The 22020-nt window shown below is 48.9% G+C and overlaps 1 protein-coding gene across 1 annotated transcript in view; it reads left to right on the forward strand.

Moving 5' to 3' along the window:
• Pkd1l3 (polycystin 1 like 3, transient receptor potential channel interacting) overlaps positions 1-22020 on the forward strand; it is a 71593-nt gene that overhangs the window by 12716 nt on the left and 36857 nt on the right. Inside the window, 9 exon segments of the mRNA XM_087190027.1 lie at positions 489-506; positions 509-580; positions 3106-3253; positions 10931-11160; positions 13378-13436; positions 13438-13789; positions 15089-15240; positions 19851-19963; positions 20066-20090. Of these exon segments, the coding sequence (XP_087046153.1) occupies positions 489-506; positions 509-580; positions 3106-3253; positions 10931-11160; positions 13378-13436; positions 13438-13789; positions 15089-15240; positions 19851-19963; positions 20066-20090 (1169 nt within the window).

Genomic DNA, 22020 nt, shown 5'->3' on the forward strand with positions numbered 1-22020 from the left:
GAGGCCTAGAACATGCAAGGCCCTGGGTTCCATCCCCATTAACACACACGTGCGCGCACACACACACACACGCACACACGCAATGTCGCAATTCAGAGAAACAAACAGTTCTTACAAATGTTTTGAGCCAGGCCCTGGGAACTTGTTAGAAAAGCAGAGTCCTGGCCCTGATGCAGACCCAGTAAATCCAGAGCGTGGAGGGGAAGGTCTGGAACTCCAAGTCTTCACACGCCCTCTGGAGACTCTGGCATTTGCTAAGGTTTGAGATCCAGGGTCCCAGCCCCTGAGCTGCTGATGGGCGGGAGTCCTGCCTTCCTGTCCTCTGAGTGCCCAGCTCAGTGCCCGGTCTTCAGCATTTCCAACAGACACTGCTGGGTGGGTGCAGGTAATGCGTATATTCTCAGTCACCTCCCAGATGTGCTGTTGAATGCTTGTCTTTGTGTCTTGCATGCTCTTGTTGCTTCCATTCGGATGTGGGTGCTTCCCAGGCCAGTGCCAGGGGCTGCAGGCGGGACCTACTTTGGAGACCTATGTCCCAATTGGGGCAGCTACCTGTGGGTGCAGTGCCAGTGCCGGGAAGGTGAGTTCGGGCAGGGGAATTTTCTTATTTCCACACTGTGTCCAGCTCTCCCTGGGAAGAGGCAGCTGCCACCCACCTGAGCCCCAGATGGTTTTTCTTTTCTTTTGGTACCGGTGATCGAACCCAGGACCTTGCGCTTTTGAGGCAGGCAGCAGAACCACTGAGCTAAATCCTTGGCCCCAAATGGTTTTTACCCCAGGACCCTTCCAATTAAATGTATGGGGTGATCCAGGCTTAGGACAGACAAAAGCAAGGTTGCTCAGTTGGATGGAGCCAAAAGATCTCTTTTTAAAAATTTACAAATCTTGAAAGCCATAAAAATAACCTACGTTACCACAATTTATAAAAGTTTTATAAAATTTAAAAAAACCCTCTTCAACTTGATAATCCTAGTCCCCCAAAAGAAACACAATTATTTAGAAGAAATTCTTTTCTGCTTTGTAAAATGTGTGCGTAGACATGGCTATACATGAATGTACACACATAATTTTATAAAAATATAATCACGTGAAACGTATTAGTCTTACTTCTTCTTTGCTAGTAAAATATCCTGGATATCTCTCCAAGTCACCTCTTTATTCTTCTAATGACCGCACTGCATTTTGTCACTAGATTATGTCCAAGTGCCCCCATCGCTGGCCACCGAGGTTGCTTCAGTTGCCTTTTGTCACGTAGCACTCTTCAGCGATTGTGCATTGCGTGTGTCTCAGCACATGCAGGCAGTGATGTTGAAAGGAGAGCTCGCTGACTGCAGAGCAGGATCGCAGGGTCATGCACTTTACTATTAATGGACATCATAAATTAGCCTCCAAAGCGACAGTTACGCTTGGTTCAAATGGAGACTGAGTGTGCGATTTCCCCTAAGGCTGGGAAACCATGTGTCGCCATTGTCTGACGAATTACTCAACAACTTCTACTGAGGGCCAAGCCAGAGGGACAAAGAGCTCTGAAGGAAGAGATGAGTCAGGGGGTGCTGAGCTCCCCAGACATCTAGGACAGCAGAGCCAGGAGTGTAGTGAGGAGCAGCAAGGGTGGAGTGCCCCAAAGACCTGTTTGACTGGTGGCATTAGTTGGCAGCATGGACCTGGCCGAGAAGAAGTGCGAGTGAGACGTCTCCACTCCGGTTTCAGGCCACATAGTTTGGCAGTGATTCCATTTGGTGATTTTGCTAGCCGACAAAGGGTGCCCTTTGGAGATCAGCCATGGCGTTGCTGTCACCTGACAAATATGCAGCTTACGGCACAGGGCTGGGTTGAGTCCAACAGCCACAGGGACCAGATTTCCTGCTCCTACCCTGATTTCAAATATCCTGGGCCCTGTGAGCTGGGTGTTCTGACCACAATCAGCCTAACATGCGCAGAGGGACCCGTCATCGAGCACCTGGCCGCTGGGCCCAGAAGTCTCGGTTGCATCCTCAGTGCCCTCTGGTGGCTGGTGGCTGTGCATCAGGACCCTGTGACTGCCCCGAAGTCCCTTCCATCAGGGAGGCCCTGGCAAAATGTACTCCCCTTGCCCACCTCGTGCCAGCCTTCAGAGTTGAAAGTTCCGTCAAATTGAACGTGTGCTAAGTGGCCACAGTGATTCACCTGCCACGTTAGCCAAGTAGGTTTTCTTAAAGTTGTGTCCTCTTTTGTCTTTTTAAACCTTATAAGATACATTTTGACAATCAATAGACTCCTGGTTAAATAAATTAGGGTACATTATGGAGCTATTAAAAAGAACAAGACAGCCGGGGATTAAGCTCAGTAGTTCCGCCGCCTGCCTCTCAAGTGCAAGGTCCCAAGTTCGATCCCTGGTACCAAAAAAAACCAAGAAAAAAAAGAACAAGACAGCTAACTGGAGTTATATGGAGCAACCTCCGAGACAGACATTCTAAATGAAAACATGCAAGGTGCTGAACTTAACACAGCAGGCACCACTTGTGTAAATAAAAGCACACATACACGCTTGTGTGCACGGCTGTCTCTGGAGGGCACCTGGTTACTGGTAGCAACGGCTGCCTCTGGACAGCTGCACTGGGGCTGAGGGGTGAGTGGGAGGGCAGGCTTGCTTTTCTCTCTCTTCTCTGTACATGTCTGCTCCTGTATCTCAGTTTTGTATGGCCCACGGATGAAAATAAAATTCCAAAGAACTTTCAAAAGAAAAAGTAAAATTAACCTGGGTGTGGTGGCACATGCCTGTAATTCTAGCACTTAGGAGGCTGAGACAGGAGGATCACAATGAGTTGCAGTCCAGTCTGGGCTACATAGTTAGTTCAAAGCTATCCTGGAGTACATAATGAGACCCTGTCTCAAAAACAACAAAAATAAAATTAAAAAAAACAAACTTTAGCCAGAGATTTAGCTCAGTGGTGCTGCTGTCTGTCTCGAAAGCTCAAGGTCCTGAGTTCGATCTCCAGTACCAAAAAACCCCTTTAAATCCATTCACCAAATAATGGTTAGCAGGATAGAAGAGAGTAAGTTTTAAGCAGAAATGCACCACTTTGTGTCACGAGGGCACACAGCATCTTGTATTTGGATCTGCAGAGCTGTGGCTGCTGGTGTCCAACGAGAGCTTCATCTTTGACAATGTCACCATCTCTCTGACATGGCTCCTTTCTCCCTACTCTGGAAACCTGTCCTGCATCCTTAGTATGGGAGATGGCCACACCCTTGATCCCTACTACCCCTCCAGGTAAGAGGAGTCTCTGGCCTTAAGTCAGGTTATATGGGACAGTTTTGCTGCATAACAAGCCACCCCACAGTGCAGTGGTTTAAACAGTATTTCTTAGTTCTCACGGTTCTTGGGAGGGCTGGTGACGTTTCCTGTCTGGGCTGACTACTGGTGTGGGCTGGCCAAGGAAGGCCCCGCTGACTCACATGCACGGTGGTCTTTTGGATGGCAGCTGGGGGCATAGGCCCTTCCTCACCCACAGGCTGGCCAGCGGCAGAGGTCCTAGCAGTGAGATCAAAATGCTATTCATCAGGGTTAGCTTCTTCCTGTCACGGTGAAGAGCTAACTGCTCCCCAGTGAGCACCAAGCACAGGGTCATCAGACTGTCTGTCTGAAGTTCTGTCTTCACCTGAGCCCCAGGGCCTGAGCTCCAGTGCCAGGCAGTCCTAGTTTGCATCACCGTCTGCCACTGCCTAGCTTTGTGCTTCAGGCACTGCTGCTGTGCCTCTCTGAGCCTCAACTACCTTGTCTGTAAAAACAAGAGCGTCATTACCCAGCACAGCACCGACCAGTGAGAATGCAGTATGAGTCACATATGTTCCACAGGCAGAGTGCCACAACACCAAATAGAATGGGCTGTCACGTGGGTCCTACCCCAGCTGCTGCTGTGAGACAGAGACCCTGCAGCCGCCCCTGGTCTTGCTGGGTTTCCACTTCTTCCCCTGTCATTTACATTGATGGCTGCCTTGACTGTTTCACGTGGTAAAATGTGATGATGCTTTGGTGGTGGTGGTGGTGGTGGTGGTGGGGTGATACAAATACCCACGACATTTTCTATAGGATTTTTGTCTGCTACCATTTTATAAAGACATCAATGGGTGCTAAGTTATACAATCCTTCAGCTCCTCCCCTTCATTCTGTACTACCTGAGTTTGGCACAGTCGAAACTGATGGTTGTGCAGCCTGCTAAGAGCTTTAGTTACAGGAGGACTTTACATTGATAAATAAACCATGCTTTCACACAGAAGCCGACAGCATGAGATGCTAAACTCTGTCCATTCCAGATGGGCTGTTTGTCATACTACACTGTGGAGTTTTCTATTTGATTAAACTCTGAGAGAAACAATAAACAGTGCTTTACATTCGCTCTTTCTGTGTGTTTGCCCTGAGCAAGAGCCACTAGAATTTTTTCTGTTTTAAAAGATGGTGCACCTCCTCCACCATCACCCACCCAAGTCATCCAGTTTCTACTTTAAGGACTCAATGGACCTTGAAGCCATGCACCTGGCTTCTTCCACCACTGTGATGGACGTGGGGAGCTGTTTCTGCTGCTTTCTTATCAGTGCTTGCAGCCCCCACACTCCAGCTATAATGTGGAAAGGGGATTCTAAGTAAACAGAAGCAAATGACATGGTGCTTTTCATGTGTACAGACGTCTACCTTTGCTTAACTCTTCCTTAGCCAAAGGGCTAGAGATTTTAAAGTTGGACCCTCCTGCTGGGTGTGGTAGCACATGCCTGTAGTCCCAGCACTCAGGAGGCTGAGGCAGGAGGATTGCTGTGAGTTCGATTACAGCCTGGGCTCCGTAGAGAGTTCAAGGCCAGCCTGAAATGCATAGCAAGACCCTGTCTCAAAAAAATAAAAATCAGTCCCTTTAGATCTATTGTTGGTACATCCTCGAGCCGAGAGGCAGGCTCCAAACTCAAGTGCAGCTGGACCCAAGTAGGAGGATTTTCCTTTAGGAGCTGCATCTCGCCTTGCATTCTCTATGCCTCGTGTTCGTTTGCACGGTGGGCTGCTTTGCTCCTCTGCGGTGAAAAACCTGCACTTCTGAGACTGCACTAGGGGCCTATGGGACAATTTACACAAGGTGAAACAGGACTAAATCCCGAGTTGAGTAACTAAGCGCCACCTACCGGCAGATCTGAGAATGGACACCGTTTCTGTCCAGAACTGCCTGGGCCGCAGCTGTTTTAAAGGTGGGGACTTGTTGGGAAACTGTCCTTCTCTCTAACTGTCACAACACAACAGAAGCCTTAGGGTGACCTAGATGTTCACCAGCCACTGGGAGGCACAAAGGAAGGAGATGGAAGGTGACTCCCCAGCTGAAATCCTTTGGAGAGGGACGGAATTACAAGGGGAATTACAAGGCAGGAGCTGCAGATGCAGGGGGGAAAAAAGAAGACTGATTCAGAATGCGGGGCGCTGGGGAGTCAGATGGAGGAGAGAGAGGCAAGTCAGACTGGGAAGCGTAGCAACAGGGGCTGGGTGGCCGCAGGGACCTTGCACGGTTTTGTCTGCACGGTGTCCCAGAGAGGGCTGTTGCCTTGGGTGAGGCAGGTCCCAGCAATCAAGGGGCTTCTTGGGGATGCAGGGACATGTGCCTTGGTCTGGAAGGATGGTGTCTGGCCTTGCACCATATCACAGCATCCACTACCAAGGAGAAAGGAAAACATTTTAGGCCTGGGAATGGTGCAATCCATACAGTTAATTATTACCAGTGTTGCTAGGACTCACTGAATGATTTTAAGGAATATACAACACTATAAAGAAGAGAACAACTAGCAGAGATGATTCTAAAAAATGGGCAGCTCTTCCTATTATATTATTACCTAAAAGTGCATAATGCTTTTGTCTTAGTAGGCTAGATGGCACACAATGGTACCCTATTATACAGAAAGCTGCAGTATTTGGGTTATCACACGCCAGATACTTTTCAGTCATTTTCTCCTTTAAACTTTATAACAATCCAGCTGAGCATGGTCTGTGCTCATTCTGTGGACCAGTGAAGGGAGGCTCAGGAGCTCAGCTGAGGTCATGCAGGTACCCGGTGGGCCCCTGGGATGACACATTTCTGGTTACCCACCTTTCCCCTCCACCACAGTTCCTGACTTGGTCAGGTGGCTTTGTCCGCCAACCTAGTTGATGCCTTGTCGGTGACATAGCAAAATGACAGACTATGACACTATCAAAGTCGGACGTTATGAGCAAAGAACAGAAATGTGAGCTTTCTTCTCCACTTTCTTTTCAAGGAAAAGTTGCATCCCATTAAAGGCAAATATTCCAGCAGTGAATGCAAACCAGAGAGCAATGGGGTTTCCAACTAATTTTCCAACTTTTTATTGAAGTACAACATATGTACAGAAAAATGCATACAAAGAAACACCTGATTCATTTTTACACAATGAATACACACATGTAACCAGCACCCTGATCAAGAAACAAACATGGCCAGCCACAGAGGCTCGTGTCTGTAATCCCAACATTCAGGAGGCTAAGGTAGGAGGATCACCATGAGTTCAAGTTCAGCCTGAGCTACACAGTAAGAGTGTCACAAAAGAAAGATAGAGACAAGAGAAAGAGAGAGAGAGAGAGAATGAGTCAAGGCAAAGCAAAGCAAAGAAACAAACATAACCTGCTTCCCCCAAATCCCTCTCAGTCCCCTCCCAGCTTCCTACCACAAGGATAAGCACTATCCTAATTTCCTAACATCATAGGTGAGTGTAACCTGTATTTGAGATTTATCCAAATGGAGTCATAAAGCATATATTCTTTGTGTCTGGCTTCTACTACACATTACTTTTAGGATTAATGGATATTGTGTATAATTTTCTCATTGCTGTATAACATTCTATTTTGTGAATGAGCACCAGTTTACTTATCCATTCTAGTGTCAGTGTGACCATAAATCCTGACTTGTCAACTTCACTGCATTAAGAAAGCCTGGCAGATTAGTAAAGCATACTCTTGGTTATGTCCAGCAGGGTCATATAGGTGTGACCTTGGGGACTATATCTGGTCTCTGGCCCATTACTCTCTGGCACTGTTCCCCTGTTCTGCTTCCAGACACCATGAACTAAGCAGCTTTGCTCTGCCACACCCTTCCGCCATAATGTTCCTGCCATGGAGCCAGCAGACCATGGACTGAATCTCCTGAAACCATGAACTAAATCAAATCTTTCCACCTTTAAATTGTGGGTATCAGGTGTTGTGGGAAAGCTGACTAATCGAGTCGATAAGCATTTGGATGGTGTCTCATTTTTGGCTATGACAAACTGTGCTGCCACGAACATTCTAGTATGTCTTGGCACATAAATGTACATGTTCCTATCAGGTTTATATGTAAGATGGGAATGGCTGGGTCATAAATTCATAGTGTGAATTTTTACGTTGTCTCTATTTCTTTATGTTCTGAGCACCTCTCCCTGTGCTGGAAGCAGTTTCTAAAACCACCTTGCAGTCTCCTCCTTTGGGTGAGATCTCTGGGAGAAAAATCAGGAAAGATTTATTTCTCTGCCTTTTAGTACTGGGCAATTCCGGTTGACATCAGAGTTCAAGAATGGAACAAACTATTTCTTCCAGAGAGATCACTGAAAGACAGACTGGCTTTTGCTATTCAAAATATCCTTTCATTTCCATAGAGAGTTACTGTTTCCTTGTTCTTAAATCTGCATTTCTGATATTAAGTGTTTGCTGTTCTACCTCGCATCCTTTTATTTTAATCTAGTTATGTCATTATGCTTAAAGTGGACTTCTCAAAGGCAGTATACAGTTGGGTCTTGGTTTTTAAAGATTTAATCGGCATAACCATTGATGTGTTCAGACCATTAACAATTAATATAATGGCTAATATAATTTTTTATTTTTTGTTTGCCCCCTCTGTTTTTTTTCCTCTGCTCACCTCTCCTGACTTCTTTTGGGTTATTTAACTATTTTTAGCATTCCGTCCTAACTTATCTATTGGCTTTTGGCTAGATCTCTTTGCATTACTCTTTAGTGGTTGCTCGGGGCTTAGACTATACATACATACCTAACCTTTCACAATTTACTCAGAGTTGACTCTTTACCACTTCAGGTCAAATACTGAAGCTTTACCAACATATAGGCCCCTCTACCCACCCTCCTTTAAATTACAGCTGTTACTGTTTGTGCTCTGAAAATGCTGCTCAATAGCCATGTGTTTGAAAGAATTTGGGAGAAGAAAAATAGTCTAAACATTTACCCAGATATTCACCATTTTTTGTGCTCTTTCTCCATTGTTGAGGTTCCAGATACTCTGGTATTATTTCCCTTCAGCTGAAAGTACTTCTATTAGTTTTTTTTGCCATAGATTTTCTAGCAACAAATTATCTTCATTTTCCTGAGGATATCTCATTTTGTCTTATTTCCTAAAAGGGATATTTTTGCTGGATATAGAATTCTGTGTGGACAGTTCTATTCTTTCAGCTGTTTAAAAATGTTGTTTAACTGTCTTCCAATCTCCATGGCTTCTGATGGGAAACTTAAAGTCACTCAAATTCCTGTAACATGCCTTTTAAGGGATGGGGAGTGTCCCACTATTTTCAAGATTTTCCCCCCTGCCTTGTGTTTTTAGCAGTTTGATTATTATAGATTTTCTTTAAATTTTTTCCATGTTTTGGGCTCACTGAACTTCTTAAATCTGGACATATATGTCTTTTATCAAAGTTGAAAAGTTTCCTCCCACTATTTCTTCAAATTACATTTTTCTACTCCAATCTTTTCTCCCTCTCTGGTGCTCCAGTGACACAAAGGATAGATTTTTTTGATTTTTTTTTTTTTTTGCTGTACAGTTACCTGACACCCTTTGCCATTTAAAAATATTAACGATTTTTCTGTTCTTTAGATAGGATCATTTATCTTGATATATCTTCAAGTTCACTGACTTTTCTCTATTTCATCTCTATTCTACTATTGAACCCACCTAGTGAATGTTTTATTTCAGTTATTGCTTTTCCTTTCTAAAAATTCCATCTGGTCTTTTTTATAGTTTGTTTCTCTGCTGAAAATGTCTGTTTTATTACTCGTTTGGTAAGGGTTTGCCTTTATCTCATTGTAGCAGCAAGGGTTCTATAGAAAAATGGAGCCAATATAAAATGTGTAAAACTAAACAAAGGGATTCATTAGGTAGGATTACAGGCTCCAAGGCAGAAAAGTCTCATTGGGCACCTGCAGGATCAGAGGTGGAAGAAACCACAATGGGTGTCTGCCCTGAAGAGCCAGAGGATCCAGGAGCACTGGAAGGTTGAAGACCTGGAAGCTCACGGTAGAGTCATCAGTGGGAGTCTGTGTCAGAAGGCTGAAGAATCCATGTTGGGAGACTGAAGGGTCTGCACTGGAAAGCTGAAGGAACTGGAGACCAATGTCCACAGCCAATGGAGAGGACCAGAGCTCCTCCAAAAAAGGAAGACACTTTCTTCTCTCCCTTTTCATTCTGTCCAAGCTACAAATGTATTGGTTGGTGCCACCCTCATCCAGGATGTGTCTTCCTTGCTCAGTTTGCTGCCCTACCTGTCAGTCATCCACCGAACACCCAGGGCTTACAATCTCCTGGGCAGTTTAGTTACTCAAGTCAAGTTGACACCACGTGACAATTACCTTACAGTCTTCCTCTGCTGATGCCATCATCTCATATCTCAGGGCTGACCACCTACCGGTCACATGTTCCCTGGAAGTCTGATCCTACTTTCCCGGTTCTCAGTGTGTCAAGTAGTTTTGGATTGTGTTCTGAATGATCTGAAGAGAATGTTCTGAGATTCTGGGCCTGATCTTTAAACATATCTCTGTGAACATGCAGCCAGCCAGGTAGGTCCAGAGCACACATCTGACTTGCCTTCCATGTTGGTTTGGTTTTCAGAGGGGCTATCACCACGCAGGCAGCACTCTGGGCGTGGCTCAGGTTCACACAGCTTGAGTGCTGTCACTCAGCTCCCAAAGCCTGAGCTGTTGCCAGGGGTCTGTGCTGCATGTGTGTGCTTGGGGAGGAGCTCATGGTTCGCACTGATTCACAGAGAATCCTTTTCTCTACAGCACTCCTCTGTGCATTTTCCGACAAGAGTTCCCTCTTTGTGGCTGCCCTGGACAGAAAGATGGGCTCTCTCTTGGGGATGGAAGTGTCTGCATCATCCTGTCTTCCAGTGCAGCTCTGGGAGAGGGGACAGCTTGGGTCAAGGCCAGGAGAGGAACAAGAGAAACACAGCAAAACGGAGCCTCCCCTTGTCCTCTCAGGCTACCAGGTCCCCCTTTCTCCCTGCACAGATGGGCCTTCTCCTGGGATTTCTGCTCTCTTTACCCACTGAACATCTCATGATTTGGGCTATCCTTGGGTCAAAGCTAAGAGACAAAGGAGACTGCAAAACAAAATGAGCTGGGTGTGGTGGTGCACACCTGTAATGCCAGCATTAGGAAGGCCGAGGCAGGAGGATCGCCATAAGTTCAAGGCCAGCCTGGGCTACATAGTGAGATCAAGGATAGCCTGGAATACATAGTGAAACTCTGGCTCAAAAAACCAAATAATTAAAAATAAAACTTTGTATGTCTAGAACTGGATTCCATCTTACAGATGGGGACATTAGGCAGAGAGAGGTGGTCTGAGGTACAGTATTTCACAGATGAGCAGGGAACAGAGAGAGGTTTTCTTGTGAGCCACAAAGGAGAAAGTAGCAGAGCAGGGACTTGCAGCTGACACCCACTGCCCTTCCTGATCAGAGCTCTTTCTACCCCTCTTCTGCTCTGAGACGTCTCATCGGAAGCTCCCCCAGTGCTGAGAGCAGGGCGTGGGCAGGCAGCATCTTCTCTTCATCTTTAATCTTTGCAGAGCAGGGGCAGTGTGAATGCAGGTGTGAACATGTGTGCTCAGGCATCCCCAGGGAGCCTAATGATTCCAGCTGTGCCCAGCAGCTTGTCCAGCACCGTGAGGCACCAGTTCGTGTGCCCCGGAGAATTCACTGTGTTTGCTGAGTGCACAAGCAGTGAGTGGCATGTGACAGCTCAGAAGCAAGTGATGCTACTAGACAAGATGGAGAGGCTCAGCGTCACTGGGTGCCCCCACCTGTCCAGCTCAGAAGCTGGCCCTCTCTGCAGGGTTGTCTTTGGGGACCTTCTGTGGATTCAGGTGGAGCTTGATGCAGGTGAGTTTGCAGAATCTGGCAGGTGGAGACAAACTGTGGAGTCCTTCATTTCCTCAAGTCTATCCAGCTAATGCCCAAGATTTAATAATTAATAACACTGATCATGCATTGAGTTAGTTATTTTTTGTTTTGTTTCATTTGAGACAAAGTCTTGCTATGCAGTTCAGGCTGGCCTTGAACTCATTACCTACCCCAGGCTGGCCTTGAACTCATGGTGATCCTCCTGCTTCAGCCTCCCAAGTGCTGGGATGACATGCAGAGCACCACTTCCCTTGGCCCAAATTGGTTTCAAGCTATCATTTCTTTAGCACCTCTGTGTGCCACACACTATTCTAAGTGCTTTTCCTATGCTAGCTCACTCAGTACACACTAGCACTGTCTCCACATTATGGATAAAGAAATGGTGGCACAGAAAGGTTCAGAAAAGTCCCCTAAGCCACATGACCAGCAAGCCAGTGGGAGCTCCCAGACTCTCTAAGCCCTGCTTTGGATGCTCACAGTCCCATCTCAAGAACTTCCACACCACCGCCTGTTGGGAGAATTTGAATAGGATGAGGTAGGGCCCAGGGAGCATACATCAGCTTGACACAGCCATGTTGCTCTCAGTCAGGGCTAATGTTCAGCTGTACACACTCTTTCTCCCATACCAGCTATTATGAACAGGGTCTATTCTGATTGGTCACAGTGTCATTTCTAATTGGTCACAGGGGCATTCTGATTGGTTATTGTATCTATTTTGAATGGTTCAGGTGTCCATTCTGATTGGTTATGGCCTCTTTTCTGATTGGTCACAGCACTCATTTTGATTGGTCATGGCATCCATACTAATTTGTCACAGAATTCATTTTGATTGGCCAGAGTGTCCACCTGATTCCTCAGAGAGATCTATTCTAATTGGTTGGTGCTCACACAATTTCATGTACTATTTTAAATATCATCCCTCCTCCCAACAGAGACCTTCTTGGCTACAACGTGTCCTTAGCCAAGGCAGCATCCTTTGATGAGCCACAGATCCAGTCTGAGATCTGGATGGGGCCTGTTGATGTAACCAGGGTAGCTAGGGCTGTGGAAGTAAGGAAGTGGATCAGCTGGACCTTGCTGACCACCTAGAGCCTTGCTCTTGGACTATTGTAATGGCATTATGATGGGCTTTGACACAGGGCTCATAGGGGTCTTTTCTGTTCTTGTCGGCTTGTTGGTGCTCTTGGGGAAATTTAAAATAACCCTTCCTGTATTTATTTATTCTACAAATATAACTGAGCACCAACTCTCGGCCAGGTGCAGGGCACGTAACAGTAAACATGAAAGGTAGGGACCGTGTTCTCCTGGGGCTTACGTTACCAACATCACCACCACCATCATTGTCACCATCATCAAATAAAACAGTAGCTTGGCCTCTACTGAAAAGAATCCTAATCTTTTGGTGTAAATCAGACTAAGAGGCAACCACAATATTCAGCACCCCGTTGGGACAACCATCTTCGAACTGGAAGCAAGCCTCCCCCTTTGGAGCACAGGCTGTCCCTTGAGGGCAGGTCTGGGCAGTTGTTGGGGGAGGCAGAAGGAAATGCCCAGCTCCTGCCCTAAACAAGCCTGGAGGCTCCTTTCCATGCGTACAAATCAGCCCACCCCTCACAGATGCTGCTTTCTCTGCTGCCTCCCACAAGGGTATCACTATTAACAAAATGCTCTAGTGTTTTCTGTTAAAAACTTTTAGGTCCAGCTGTAATCCCAGAACTTAGGAGGTCAAGGCCGAGGATCACAAGTTCCAGGCCAGCCTGGGCAACTTAGTGACTTAGTGAGACTCAGTCTCAAAATAAAATAAAATAAAGGGCTAGGGATGTAGCTTTATGCGAAGGGCCTGGGTTCAATCCCAGTGGGGGAAACACACACACACACACACACACACACACACACACACCACAGAAACCCAAAACTGCTAGGCCCAAGGGTAACGCATTCATGGTATATGTAAATAAATTAGAATATGTAAATGGGCAGAGAGGACACAAAAAGGAAAAAAAATCACTTCTTAACTCAAAACTCAGGGATCATCAGTGTTAACGCAGAGGGGTGGGTTGCGGTGGTGATCTATCCTTGCATTTCTTTATATCTGTATTTATGTCTATGTGACATCAGAACTTGAGTCTGGACCATCACAGGACAACCAACTGCATGACTGTCACAACGTTCTTCCATTCCTCTTAGCCCACCCAGGAACAGGGGTGACTTACACTGTGCTCTTGGGTAACATAACCCTGGCTGAGTCCACCACCAGGACTCCAGTGGGGCGCTCTGCCCTACAACCTGACCCTGGATGGAGACACTCAGGACCTGCTGGGCCCTGGGCGGCAATGCCTGGAGATCCATGCCCGAAGCAACAGCTCCAGCTCTGCGCCCTCCCAGAACCTCTCTATCCAGCTGGTGGAGCAACTGTCGGGGCTGCAGGCCTCCTGGGGTTCTACCCAAGTGGAGCTTGGACAGGACCTGTTGACCAACAACTCCGTGGCTCATGGCACCCTGGAGGGGCTGACCTTTGAGGTGACAGGACTCAATGCCAGCTTCTCCCATGAGGAAGAGAGCTTCAGGGAGCCATCTGGGACTCACCAGGTGGCACTTCCCGTTGAAGGTACTTGGGGTTGGTAGCTGCCCTTCCAACCCTCCCTCCTCTTCCCTTTCTGATTGGTGCCCTGGGTCCTGCCAGTGTGTCCTGGGTCTCCAAGTAAGGTCACCAAGCTGCAGGGCTTCTCAGCTTTGGCACTTCTGATGTGTGGCACTGGACACTCTTTGTCAGGGATGTTGGAGGGGAAACTACAGTCCATGCAGTGGGAGGGGGCGGTGGGGAGTCAAACTGAAAGGTGGTGGAGAGGGGACAGGAAAGGAAGAGTCAGGATGATGCTGGGTGAGGATAGATGGGCGAGCACCAACCAGGGGAGGGCACAGCACACACCTGCTTTTAATCAGAAGGGGCTGGGAGCTCTGAAGGGCAGTGTGATGAGCTCAGCAGACAGGAAGTGGCGAGAGTTCCTGCCCTCCCAAAACCCTCCCTGCAGCTCCTGCTGATCTCAGAGCTGTGCCAGGAAAGGGGTGATACTCAGCCAGGGACCTGACAAGAGACAGCAGCAGGGACCATAAACTAGAGAAAACCACTGCAACTTTGCCAAGTAACAAAGGTCAGCTTGGAGCAGGCAGAATCCAGAGTCTGTGGAAACTGGAACACAGGCAGCACAGTGCTGTGAGCCACCTGTCTGGGGGCTCTGCCCCACCACCCCCATGAGAGTTCCAGTGGGGGAAGCTTAGCCCTTACTGATGGACAAAAGTGCGCATGTTCCGGGACTTTCGTACTCACTCTTGGGTGATTAATAGACTTCTCTCCCTAAGACCAGCAGATTTGGGTGACTCTGGGGGAGCAGGGGCTGGAGGGAGGGAATGGATGGGGCTAGGTCAGGGGCATTTGCATGTGGAGGTGCTGGCTAGGCCTTGCTGGCCTGGCCTCTCAGCCCAGCAGATGCTTGAAGCCACTTCTAGGGCTCCCGAGACCGAGCAGTGCCTCCCATCAGCCAGCCAGTAACAAGCACCTACTTGTCCTTCCATGTTCAGCTCCAGCCCTCATTGCATCCTATGAATCATTTCTTTCCCTTCTGAGGTTGAGATGACCCCATGCCATGCCCACAGTGCCCCTGTGCCAGCTCCTATCATGACGTGGCACTTCCTGTCCATGTTTCTCCTTAACAATAAGGTGCTTGGGGGACAGAGACTCCACTTCTGTGTCCCCAGGACTTGCCCTGTGCCTGGTGTACAGCAGGTGTGCACTCAAAGTTGGGAGAGTGAAAGCTTTATGTTCTATCTTCTGCGTGGACTGGACCAGCCATGTAGGGACAATTGTCATGACGACACCATAGCTGCGCCTTTGGCCTTCGAGTTGCAGGCACCTTTCTGGTCACTGTGTTGGTGAGGAGTGCCTTCTCCAACTTGAGCTTGGAGATGGGAAGTGTCATGGTCACAGGCAAGGAGTCTCTGCTGCCAGGACCACGCGTCCAGGGCACTGCACAAGATCTCCTGCGATGCCCTTCACAAAGGGCACCAAAATGCACACTGTGTTCTGCAGACACTCAGAATTCTCTGCAGTGATCAAAAACATTAGGAAATATTGCATCTGTACTGAACATGCATGGACTTTTTTCTTGTCTCTGTTCTCTAAACATAAAGGATACCGACTATTTATATAGCATTTACATTGCTTGGGATATCATAAATAATCTAGAAGTGATTTAAAGTATACAGGTTGGGCTGGGGGTGTAGCTCAGTGGTAGTGTTTGCCTAGCATGTGAGAGCACTGGGCTCCATTTCTCAGAGCAAAAGAAAGAGAGAGAGAGAGAGAGAGAGAGAGAGAGAGAAAGAGAAAGAGAGAGGGAGAAAGAAAGGATTGTATGCATAAGTTATATGCAAAATATTATTCCATTTTGTATGAGGGATTTCAGCAGCCTGAATTTGGGTATGCATGAGAATTCTTTTCTTTTCTTTCTTTCTTTCTTATTTTTATTTTTTCTTTGGAGACAGAGTTTCACTAAGTTGCTAAGTTGTCCAGGCTGGACTCAGATCCTCCTGCCTCAGCCTCCCAGAGTGGTGGGGTGGGGGATTCTGGAACCAGTTCCCTGCAGATGCCCAGGGACAGCTAACTATGCTAAAGCATTCAACACCGACCTGGAATTGGGAGGCAGGGGAGTTTGTATTCGTTATGATGCTTCAGGCTGCATGGAACAGAAAGTCCACCCTAAGTGGCCTGAAGTTCAGTGCTTTCTTTTCTCACATCATATGCAGCTAAGAGATAAGAAGCTCCAGGGTTGATGTAGTGGGACCCAGGGTCAGTCTGCCTTTCTGCTGTATCACCCTTGAGCTCTGGCTTTGTTTAGTCTTTGTTCCTTGAGGATCCAGATGGTGGCTGCCATTCCAGATGCTGCGGTCAGCCCAGCACGCTTCCTCCTGGGCCCTTCTTCGTATTTGGGGACAGTCTTCCTTCCTGGCCAGGGAAGACCCTGTGGCTGACCTTGAGGGATGCTGGGAAAGCAGCTGTGTGGCTTTTCAGGCGCTGTGGACGAGGTGGGCTCTGGATGCCAGGGGAGGTGGCAGTGACAGGTGACTGAGCCGCTAGCTGTCAGTGGCCATCGCAGGGCTCCGAGTTCACCTGGAGCGAGCCTTCAGGGACTCTGGGCAGCAAGGGACAGGAAAGCAGTCAAACAGGCTTGAATCAGAAGGAAATTTGAGCAGCTCATAGAAGGAAAAGTTCAGGGGACGGGTTCACCCTAAGCACGGCTGGATCCATCACTAGCGTCTTCAGAAAGCTGAGCCTTTCTTTCCCTCCATGGTTCTGCGCTGGCTCCCCCTTCCCTGATTCTTTCTTCCCCAGTGGTACCAAGATGGCCCAGGTCTGGTCCTCATCCCGAGGAGAGAGAGCAGCCTCGCTGGGGATCTGCAGCACAGGTCTGGGGCTCCTCATCTGGTCCTCACCCAGTGCTGCTGACCACTGGGACCTGGTGCTCCGATGCGTTGCCCCAGGGTCACGGGTGCACCCAGGTGGGCCTGTGAAGGCTCAGCTCCACCCAAACCAGGGTGGAGAGGCAAGAGAGAAACTAGTCCCAGGGAGGCGGCACCGAAGGTCAGGGCCTGCATGGGGAAAGCGCTGTCGCGCGTCCACTCTGCTGTCCACAGCCCTCCTTTTCCACGGGTGGGATCTGAGGCCAGAAGTTCATTAAGTTTGCAGAAGCCCCTGAGGTAATTTGTCATAGGAGCAGAGGCAGCAACTATTTCCCTTGATGTCATCTGTTTTCCATCTTAAAGTTAAGAGAGCTCTCTAGCTGGCACCTTAGCATGGGCCTGTTTTGTTTTAAGACAGGGTCTTGCCATGTCATCCAGGCTGGCCTTGAACTCACTATATAGGCCAAGGTGGTCTCCAGCTTGAGGGAATTCTCCTGCCTCAGCCTCCTGAGTGCTGGGATTAAAGGCGTTTTTTTTCTTTTTTGGGGGGGGTACTGGAGATCAAACTCGAGACCTTGTGCTTTCCAGCAGGCGCGGCACCACGGAAAGAAGTCCCCAGCCTCAGGCATTCTTGATCAATGTCGTGTCTGTGAAGCAGTGGGGCACAGCACAGCGCTCGGTGCTCCTGCGGCCCTGAGAATCAGGCTGCCTTCAGTCTCACTCATAGCAGAGGAAATAAGGTGGAGAAAGAATAGGCTGCCCAGGTGAGCACAGCCAGAAGAGGCCAGTGAGAGGCTGTGGACACGCGGCTGGTGCGCTGTGCCTGCCTCCCAGCAGCCGGCCCTCTCTCCCCATTCCCCCTGGTGGGGCGTTCACACCATGGAAACGAACACGCGCTACAAGGTTCCGGGCTCCCGACCCACCCATCAGCTGGCAGCCCATCACCGGCAGCACAGAGATGTGCTCACTCGGCACACTCTACAGCCTGTTCTGTCTGTACTGGCAGCTGGCTCTTCCATAACTACCGCAGAGGCATCGGTGCCCGGGTGTGATGGTTTTGCTTTGGAGCTGTTTTCCTACGACCTGAATGTTTGCTCTGTTCCCCTACACCAGGGCACAGGGGCCGACATAGTTCCCAAGTTTCTGCCCAGGTGACCCAGTTATTCCAGTGAGGCCCCAGCTCCTATAGCCAATTCCTGCACGAGCTCCTCAGGGCAAACCTCACTAGTCAGGGCCCTTGATAACAATCACCCCTCTAGGTGCCCTGGATCTAATGTGGTCAGCGACCAAGACTAACTGTCACAGCCTCCCCGGTGCCTGCAACCCAGGCACAAACCCCTGTGCCTGTCCTGCTGTCTTAATAACCTGCCATGAGGTTTTCCACCACAGCTTAACACCTATTCCTACTGTGTTCACAGCCCCTTCCAGGCTCTGGAATGAATGCTGAAAAAAAGAATGTGAGTATGTTTTAAAAACAGCCTCCCATGGGATGGGGATTTAGCTCAGTGGTTCTGCCGCCCACCTCACTAGTACAAGGTCCCGAGTTTGAACCTGGTACCAAAAAAAAAAAAAAAAAAAAAGGCTCTTGCTAAAAACAGCCTTGCAAAGAAAACAATGTCCAAGTGCCGTGCTGAGTTTTGTTTTGTTGGTCCCAATAACCAAAGCACTAAGAATCTCCAAGTGTTCTTCCATTTGAAAAGAGGCCCAGAAAGATTGAAATCAAACGAATCATGTCCTCTAACCACAAAGAATTATGCTGTAAATCAACAATAACCATTCAGGAGATGTAAATATCTCTCAGACATCCTAGAAATTAAACAGCACACTTGTATAAAAATGAATGGGTCAAGGAAGAAATCATAAAGGAAATTAGAAAATATTTCTAATTGAATGATGAGGATAATATATCCAAATTCATAGGCTGCCCTAATGCAGTACTTAAAGAGGTTTGTAGCTTTTAGTGCTTATTTTAGCAAACAAAGTCAGACCTGGTGGCTCAAACCTTTAATCCTAGCACTCAGGAGGCTGAGTCAGGAGGATCACCATGAGTTCAAGGCCAGCCTGAATACATAGGGAAACCCTCTTTCATAAAGAAAACAACAAAAAATTTTAATTTAAAAAATAAAACACAATACCAAAAAGAAAACAAGCACATGCCATTCAGTTTTTATAGTGAGACTGAGTCTTAAACTCCTTGCTGCTGACATTGATCAGTACACATTTATCCAGTAGCAAAGACTACGAGCCACCTACAGTATTCAAAGGGGCATTAGGGGCTGGGAGGCAGTGGTGAATGGATGTGGTCCCTGCCTTCAGGAAGCTTGCTGATGAGGCAGACAAACTAGAAGAATTACGAAATGAAGAGTTAGGATATGTGTTGAATGGGGTGCAGTGACAGACACTTGGATATGCCCCGGATGCCTGGGCAGGAGCTTGGGCTTTTCCCAGAGGCTCTGGAGCTTGTGCTCCACCATAGTAGCTCACGCTATTCTGGGCCAAGAGCTCTAGGCCTGAGCAAGAGGCCCTGAGAGCTACTGGACAGGTCCTACCAGAGCTTACTCCGACCCCCTTCCCAGAACCCACGCGCTTCCTGTGCCGCCTTCTCAGGGGTGTTCCGGGAGCTTGTCCTCCAGGGAGACATCCCCTGGCCCCACTGTTGGTTCAAAAGGGTAGCAGCTGTGCACGCCTTGTCTCGGCCAGACAGGGCGATTGCAGACAGGATCCGCAGCAACCCTGGCAGTCAGACACAATCAAACCCCCGGAGGAGTGGATGCTCAGGGACTTAGGAACAGGCTGAGGCCACAGTCTGAGCTCTGGCTGGGCTTCACCTCCTGCTTCCCTCTCCCACCTTCTCACGATTCCCTGGGCTGCGCTCTACCATGGCATGGTTACAGCTCAGAGTTTTGTCAGTTTCTGTGGCTCTTTCCTGCCTAACTTCCAGGCAGGGGCTTGGTCTCTATTTCCAGATCTCCAGGCAGGAAGGACAGGGCCTGGCCCAGAGTGGCCTCAGCACAGTTCCGTGCACAGTGGGCCCTGAGCCCACCCTGGGCAGAAAGACCCTTCCCCAGCGACCCGAGTGAGGGACAACTCCATCCCTGTGAGGAGAACCCAGTGCCTCAGCTGGGCCCTTCCTCACACCATGGCCCCTCTCGGTGACTCATGGGTTGGGAGAGCTCCCCTAAGTGAGGTCACTAACCACGGGGGCCACTCACCAGCAGCTGCTTCCTCTGCAGAGAGACAAAGGGCATGCAGAGCTGTACGATGACCCCGGTCTGTTTGTGGATCCTTTCACTACCATCACGCTGGGCTGGCCAGAGGATGACAACTGGTCTTGAGGTAGGTGGATTGGAGCTCTGGCTTTGTCTTTTCTCCCTAGGAAGTGAGGGGGAGTGGTCAGATTTCACTGCCCTTTTCCTTTCTCTCCACACAGGCATTACTTCCGCCTGACATTCTGGGTAACTTGGATGTGCCAGGGATTGGCAATTCCATGGACATGGGAGGTGGGGGAGTAGTGGCACACCAAGGAAGGAGGGTGGCCCTGAAGGAAAGTGACAGTAGATATAGAGAATTAAAGACAATATCATACCCTAAAGCCAGGCATGGTGGCACACACCTGTGATCCCAGCACTCAGGATGCAGAGGCAGGAGGATCACTGAGAGTTTGGGACCTGCCTGGGCTACATAATGAGATTGTCCTAAAAAAACAAAATAGGGCTGGGGATTTAGTTCAGTGGTGCCTCACCTGCCTCGGCAGCACAAGGTCCTGAGTTTGAGCCCCAGTACCAAAACATAAATAAATACATAAAATAAAATAAACCCTAAAAAGCCAGTCTGCTTTTTTGTATTATCTAGAACAGATGCAATTCCAAACAATGTCAGAGAGCTGTGATGAAATATTCCTTCCCTCTGGGGCGGATCTCTCCCTCTCCCCTTTCCCTTGGGCATGTCACTGGGGAGAGCTGAAGGAGCATGACTTGGGCACTTGCTGACACACCAACCTGGTAGTACCGGATTTTAGAATCGGTGACCTCCTATTTACAGGGCTATATCCTAGCCACATATGCATTCTGTTAGAGACAAAGTGAATGTCATGTATACTGCGCACATTGCTTTTGTTACCCTTTTCTTCCTAGAACAACATATCCTGCATATTTTACAGTCCTGCTGTCTTCTAATCTGTCTTGATTGTGTGATAGATTGTCAAATTGATCAATGACCGTTTATTCAGAGCCATCTTTTTGGATATTTAGGTTGCTTCTAATTGTTTGCTATTGTAAACGTAATTATTTTTATGGTTCTTTGTTTACATCTGTGGTTGCTTTCCTAACTAAATTTCTAGAAATGGAATCATTGGGCAGAAGTCACGCAAAAAGTCCAAGGCTTTTGATATTAACTGGCCCATGGCCATGGCGTCTTTCTGAATCTTGGTTCTCATCCTCTGAATATGTAGGGCACACGTGTGGTTTAGGACACTGAGGGGAGCGTGAACCCTGGGCCTATCTTGGGATCCACGAGCACGCTGGTGGGGTAGGGAGGGGAGAGTTGATGGACAGATGTCAATCAACAGAGCTGAAACTTCCAGAGTGGCCAAGGTAAAGCAGGTGATGACCCAGCAACCCCGAGAAGGAGGTGCAGGTCCCGGGTGCCCGTAGCACGCACAGGGACAGGGAGCTGTGGACCGACGGCCTCCTCTCTGGGGGGTGACAGCTGCAGTGGCCACTGTTAGCTCCACCTCACCCATCTGTACCCAGAGCAAAGCCACAGCGTGGGCACGGGAGTGCAGGAGGCGGGAGGACGAGCAGGATGGTCTTGGGAGAAGCTGCCTAGGCCGTGTTGCAGCACACAGGTGCTGAGAGAGCTGACCCACCACGGTGAGCTCACACCCACCCCACGGCCCAGGTGAGTTTCTACTACCGAGCCTGCCACAGAGTGCCACCTGCAGGTGCAGGTGAAACCCAGCAGGCGCAGGTCAAAGGTCAGAGGGGGTTCTGGGTCACAGACTTTCCCTGGGCTGCCAGGACTTTTCTTCCCAAGGGTGCCGGGAAGGTGCCCCTCTGGCAGCCCCCGTGTCTCACACTGGAGGTGACTTCCTGTCTGCCCGGAGCCCTCGCCCCACCCACTTCTGAGCAACTCAAGACAGCAACCGGATGGAGTGCATCTTTGGGCCTGGAGGAGGTGGGAGTCTTGGCTGCTGACCCGCCCCTGTCCCCACCTCTGCACACACCAGCCGGCCACCCAGCGCCCGGACCTGCTTTCTAGCCTGGGGTCCTCCCCACCTCAGAGCCCCTCCATCTGCCCATGTGGCCAGGAATCCATGCCATGCTCAGGGACCACGGGAGAGAGCGCAGGTGCCCCAGCTCCCTCGCCCTCCTGTGGGTGAAACCC

Source organism: Heterocephalus glaber, unplaced genomic scaffold (genome assembly GCF_053883595.1).
Source record: "Heterocephalus glaber isolate CG9 unplaced genomic scaffold, H.glaber_assembly_v1.0 deba00000071, whole genome shotgun sequence".
NCBI classification, from domain to species: Eukaryota; Metazoa; Chordata; class Mammalia; order Rodentia; family Bathyergidae; genus Heterocephalus; species Heterocephalus glaber.